The 6,242-nt window shown below is 41.7% G+C and overlaps 1 protein-coding gene across 1 annotated transcript; it reads left to right on the top strand.

Annotated features, from left to right (window-relative positions):
• Positions 1 to 971: 971 nt before the first annotated feature.
• FOXI1 (forkhead box I1) lies at positions 972 to 5,616 on the top strand. The gene is made up of 2 exons (XM_010406216.4): positions 972 to 2,769; positions 3,750 to 5,616. The coding sequence occupies exons 1-2, from the start codon at positions 2,196 to 2,198 to the stop codon at positions 4,301 to 4,303; spliced, it is 1,128 nt and encodes a 375-aa protein (XP_010404518.2). The 5' UTR covers positions 972 to 2,195; the 3' UTR covers positions 4,304 to 5,616.
• Positions 5,617 to 6,242: the final 626 nt, after the last annotated feature.

Here is a 6,242-nt window from a genome sequence, read left to right as displayed (position 1 = left end):
GGAATAAGTATTTGGATGTCACTCATCAAAGCCCATGATGTAGTTAGCTGAATTTTTACTTCTTGGAATAAATTTACAAGCTTTTCTTGCTTTCAAGGGGTTTTTTGGCAAAAATCTAATTTGTTGAGCAGGTTAAAAATGTATTATGTTTAATTTTCTCACTATATTCTGGGGCTTAAGTTAATATAAATGTGGTTTTACTCATGTGAGTGTTTCTTTAATGTTTTGTTCCATTGACTCTCCTGTAAATAAATGGGGGGTTGTTAGCAATATTTGTACCAATATTTTCAGGAATACACATATAATTTTAAAATATATCTATATGTTAGTAACTTAACTAGGAAGCTGAAGGGAAGGTTGCTCAAACAGCATTTTGCATGTTTGAAACTCAGATTCTTATGATGAAAAATGTTATTTCAGATTAGTTCCTTGAGGAAGGAAGCACTCACATTATTAGCTCCTGAAAAAAATTTTTTTCTTTCTTCTTTTTGTCCAAGTCACCTTTTGCATAGCAGTTGTCACTTAGAAAATAAGCCAGTCCTACTATGTTCCACTTAACTGTTGTCTGTTTAATGTGTGTCTCTGCACAGGTTATTTAGCATTTACATACTCTGAGCTCTCAGCCATTCAAATTAAAGTAGCAGCTTGTTTGTTGTGGTACAAATGATTTTCTGTGCAGTGAAAGCATGTATTTTTAAAGTAACAGCTGTAGAGCTGCATTTCTGAGCTGGCAAATTGGCTTGCTTTGTCATTCTGTACTCAATATTTCAGAAGTACTTCCAGTGGAATTTTTTTTCGTACCTTTCAAAGCAACAATACAGACATGACATTGGTGAATCACTAAGTCTCAGGGAGTGGGGAGTCTTGGTGGTTGTGCTGCAGCACAAAAGACTAAGATGAAGTGTGACAAAGCAAAAGGCCTTTGGTACAGCCAGGAATTAAAATCCACGGGTCAAATCTGGTGTTTCTGCAGAAATTATAGGACAAGGGCTATCTGGAAGGCCCTGTCATACCAGGACCTTCTTTAATTGCATGGGTATTAAGGCTGAGGCAAGTTCTAAATGATGTATGTGCCTTAATCCAAAAAAAAAAAAAAAAGCAAATATCGCTGTGAAGGGAACTGCAGCTCTGCTCTAACTCCAGTGCAGGCGTTCATGCAGGGAAGAGCTGCCACCCCCAGACAGGGGTGGTGACATTGCAGCTCTTCTCTTTCCTCCTTCAAGTGCACAGGGTGCCTTGCAAGGCCTTAAGGATTTTTCCAAGTCATAAAAGGGATAGAGGTTTTTCCTTATTACTTTAAGGAATCAACTCCTGTCTGTATAGATACAGATGAAGTTATTGGAACTTGGCTAAAAAGAGCTGTGCCGAACACTGTTGCTGCTTTCCTATTTGGAAATTGTGCTGAGAGGTTTTATGAGCTCTGCACCAGTCCTGCAGGAAAGAGGAAGCAGTACTCAATGATTTCCCATCTCAGTTCACCAATTTAAGCTCTAAAGAAAGGTTTGATTATTAAGCTTGAAACTTTTTCTTCACAAGATTAATCCTTCGTTTAGAGAGTTAATTCCATTTATATCAGTAAGATTACTCACGTGAGTAACCAGCTTCAGAATTTGCCTGTAGTACTGTGATTGCCTAGGGGGAAGTACAAGCAAGTCTGCAATTAAAGTTACAAAAGGAAAAGGTCTGACCTTTTGTTTTCTTTTTTCTTTTATTTTTTTTAAGTATATATTTCTACTGTTTCATTGACTAGTGACAATAGCTTTTATATGCTGAGGTGTTTACTAACAGCAACACAAAATGGATTTTCTTTAATAAGAAAAAAATACTAAATGCTTAAGCTTCACTGTGAAAGGTAGAAAGAGGAGGATCTCTGAGTTTTAACTTCAAGATGCCTTAGGCTTTCTTCATGTGCATCACATTAGTGGAAAATTCCTTCATTCACTTAAGAAGATAAACAGTTGTAACTTTCACGTTTGGTTGATGTGACATCAATGACTGACTGGGACTGCCAGCATTCCAAAAAGGATATCGTCCTCATCTGCAGCCACTCAGGGCTGTGGGGTGGAGCCTGCAGCACAGGCTGAAACATTTACAGGTGCATAAGTACCTAGGGAAGGGCACAGGTGATGCACCTGTCCTGGGAAAGGAGCACTAGCACAAGTGTGTCACAGCTCACCAGCTGCCTGTGTTAGAGCATGAGCTTCTTTGACGCACAAACGCACTCCCCTCCACGCTGCAGCCCACAATTCCCAAACATCGGCCAAGAACCTCCGGAGATGAACATCTACTACGAGAACTTTTTCCATCCACAGAACATCCCGAGTCCCCAGCGACCAAGCACCTTTGAGACGACGGATTACAACACCACTCCCAATCCTTACCTCTGGCTAAATGGACCTTCCATTACCCCACCACCGTATCTCCCAGGATCCAATGCCAGCCCCTTCATTCCTCAGTCATACGGGATGCAGAGGCAGCTCTTGCCTAACATGCACGGCTTGGGAGGAACTGACCTTGGCTGGCTTCCCCTCCCGTCCCAAGAGGAGCTCATGAAGTTGGTGAGACCACCTTACTCCTACTCTGCCCTCATTGCCATGGCCATCCACGGGGCACCTGACAAGAGGCTGACGCTGAGCCAGATCTACCAGTACGTGGCTGACAACTTCCCGTTCTACAACAAAAGCAAGGCTGGCTGGCAGAATTCCATACGGCATAACTTGTCTCTCAACGACTGCTTCAAGAAGGTGCCTCGAGATGAAGATGATCCAGGTATAGCCCTCTCCCCCTTTTCCCCCACCTCTAACTAAACTTGATTAATTTTCAAATACCCCGTGCACTGTAAAGAGACATAGTAGCCCAGATACATGGACACAGTAGCACTTTGTTTTCAAAAGGCTGAACTAGAAAGCAGCTGTGCATAGCTGAGGTGTGAAACAGTGTTGCTGTGAGATCTCTGGAGGGAAGGGAATTTTGTCCTGCTTTGGGGCTTCCTGAGAACAGATCAATGAGCTGAGCATGAGGCGCAGCATGCACAGGAACATTTAACTGGGCAAGGCACACTCAAGACTCATTTGGTGTAATGCATGTCTTATGTCAAACTTAACTGGGAATTAAAGGGATCTGTCAAAGAAATCCAATGGCTTTGGGGAGTCAGTATTAATTCTCAATAGGAGAGAGCAGGCTGCTTTTGTTTGTTTCAGTTAGTGTTTTGCTTGGAATCACACCTCTGCCATTACCAACCCCTTGGCTGGTAGGCTTTATTCATTGTTTCCTATCAATAGCTGTTAAGAGCCTTTGCGAACATTAAAAACTCGTTGAAATTATTCTGCAACAGAGGGCCAAAAATTTAGTTCTGTCTTGTTAGAAACCTGTGCTAGCCCACTGAATCTGGAGGAGCAGCCCAGTGTGGGATTTGATTACTCTCTGCCATAAATTCAGAAGACTAGCTATATACTGAAAACCTCTTTCCCTCACCAAGAAAACAAAACAAAAAGCCCTCCAGTGACTCCACTTGTAGTTTTGCCTGTGTGAAGCGTCAGGGCTAAATGGTGGAACCCAGAACTTTAAACTTTTTTCTGAACTCAACAGACTTCTACTTTTGAGTGACTAAAAATACATGTGTATTGCTCATGCAATTGTTCTGTTTCTGTGAAATGAGAGAAACACTGCAAAGCTCTAAATGACTGGGGTTTTTTTTTGTTTGTGTGCATACTTTTAAACTAAAAGTGTGGGTTTGTTTCCCTTGACAGGAAAAGGGAATTACTGGACTCTGGACCCGAACTGTGAAAAGATGTTTGACAATGGAAACTTTCGCAGGAAGAGGAAGAGAAAGTCTGACATTGAGGCCAGTGCTGCTACTTTTGCATCTGAGAAATCCGAGGACAGTACCCTGACTGGCAGCCCCAAAGCTGCAGAGCATCAGGACATCTTGGAAAACTCATCACCTGGGACTGACAATTCACCTGAGAAAGAATCTCCTCCTCCCTCTTCCAGCAGCCCATGCCTCAGTAACTTCCTCTCCAGCATGACCGCCTATGTCCACGGCTCCAACTCGGGGAGTCGCTCCGGGCCCGTGGGACTCAGCTCTGAACCCATTGACAAAATGGGGCAGAACATGGTAGGCTTCAATTCCTACTCCCCACTGTCCAGTATCCCCAGCCATGGTGTGGGGGAGTGGCCCAATTCCATGCCTTCCGGTCACCTGGGCCACAGCAACTCGGTGCTCAACCAGTTTAACACTCATTTTTACAGCAGCCTCAGCACAAACAACACACTGTACTCCAGAGAAGGGACAGAGGTTTAAATGAAAGATTCTAAGACACCAAAGTATAGTTATTTATGGGAGGAAATGATCCATGGGCAGGTGGTTAGCATTAGCCTCTTGTCTCTAGGGCCACACTGCATCCTCCTTCTGACAGCCACAAACTTGTTACCCATTATACTGAAATCACAAACACTCCACATTTGGCAGCTCCACATGAAAAATCAGGGGTCATAAGAGCAAGAATAGTAAAAAGTTCTCCTCAGACACTGCTTTAACTGCTGCCAACCAGCGTCCTCTACAGAAGTCCTTGAGAAGTTATGGTTTACCTTAGGCAGGAAGCTCTTTCTGGCATGGCACTAACATAGCTGTGCTTTTTAAAGTGATAACAGAAATGTGGTTGTAGCTTTAAATATCCTGTCTTCAGGAATAGGCTGCCTGTACTAAATGTGCAAGTTCTTATTTGGTCAAAGCTCTTCTGAACACTGCAGGATCCCTAATGCAAACCACTGTATAGTGAGTAACAACAAACATTTGAATGGTGAGTGCTGTCTTTGGCTTTCTCTCACGCCAGTGCAGACCTTGTCTAAAGCCTGACCCCCTTCCAGTCTCAGGGGGAATGTGGCTGTGCAGCAAACTGACATCATCATGGACACAACAGGAATTTTGAAGCTGAAGGGAAGCATAACAAAATACACTGGAACTGTCTTCTGCTGTTGGATCTTTGTGTTTTCAATTCTAATTACAGGGTCAACTTCATTCCTAAATGTAGATTTACATTTACACATGTAAATCTAGTCACATAAGGGAAACGGGATCTGTCCTGAATATATAAACATATATATTTAAGACATGTTTTTTTCTGAGAAGAAAACATTTGTTATATCTTAACATTCTACATTAATCATTTCTACTCAGTAAAGGGTTTGAATGCTGGGGTGGGAGGTGAGGGAAGAAGAAAAGGGAGGTAAGTTTAACTGTCTCTGAATTTCAGTTTCAAAGGCTGGATCTTTCAGAATATCCACTGCAGATATTGTAAAAAGTCTCTGTACTGTATTTTTTTTCATTTTGTAGAAGTCCGTGCTGTTCGTCCTTGCATAAATATTAGAAATAATTCATATTTTTCCTACACTCTAATGTAGTGACAAACATTTCAAAATATATATGAAGTTTCTTTAAACCAAGACTTGACTCGAGTTCCACATTTATGTAGAGTCATATCTCAAAATGGATAATCTGCAGCATACATAGGCAGCAAGAGTAACTGTTCACATCTGGCCACTGACCAGACTTTCGGAATGAGAGAAAACATCAGTGCATTGTAATAGATACCAGTTTGTCTTGATTTTTTTTTTAAACTCTACATGTTTTGTTACAGGCCACCCCAGAAGCATTTTTAATAAAGCCTTTGTATAGAAGAGTGTGTACCTGTGTTTGTTTGTACTGTACTACTTATGCCTTTAAAAGTCTCCTTACCAGTTTGACTTGAGCAGTTCGTATGAGGAAGAGCAGGGTAATGGTAGCAGAAGGTCAGAACTGAGATGACATGTCCAGGCCACCAGCATTTGCATGCCTGGCAAATACAATTGACTGCTATTATGCAAAATACTATCACTAAATAAAAATCACCCTTGGAGTTTCCCTGCTGGAGCAAAGTGGTGCCAACCATTTAAAATTTCAGAAAGCAGACTGTTTTCACATGTCAATTAGCTCATATGACTGCAATTTTCCTGCATTCTTATTTATTATTTGCTTTTATGTTTCAAGTTTTTCACTGTCAAGGTTGCTCTGACATTTCCTAGTTTTAGATCCACTATAATAAATTGCCTCTTGGCAGTTGCAGCCTACCTACACTATTAACACCTTTGTTCAATAAAAAAGAAAATGCCCTTCTGGTGGTGTCCTTGTGCCATCACTGTAAGTTTCTCTGAAGTCAGGCATGTGCTGAAGCCTGAGCTGTAACTCCTGCCCTCAGAATTTT

The sequence above is a fragment of the Corvus cornix genome, chromosome 13, assembly GCF_000738735.6.
Source record: "Corvus cornix cornix isolate S_Up_H32 chromosome 13, ASM73873v5, whole genome shotgun sequence".
In the NCBI taxonomy this organism is placed as follows: Eukaryota; Metazoa; Chordata; class Aves; order Passeriformes; family Corvidae; genus Corvus; species Corvus cornix.
Note: the sequence above shows the minus strand (reverse complement) of the source record. Positions and strands in the feature narration are given on the sequence as shown.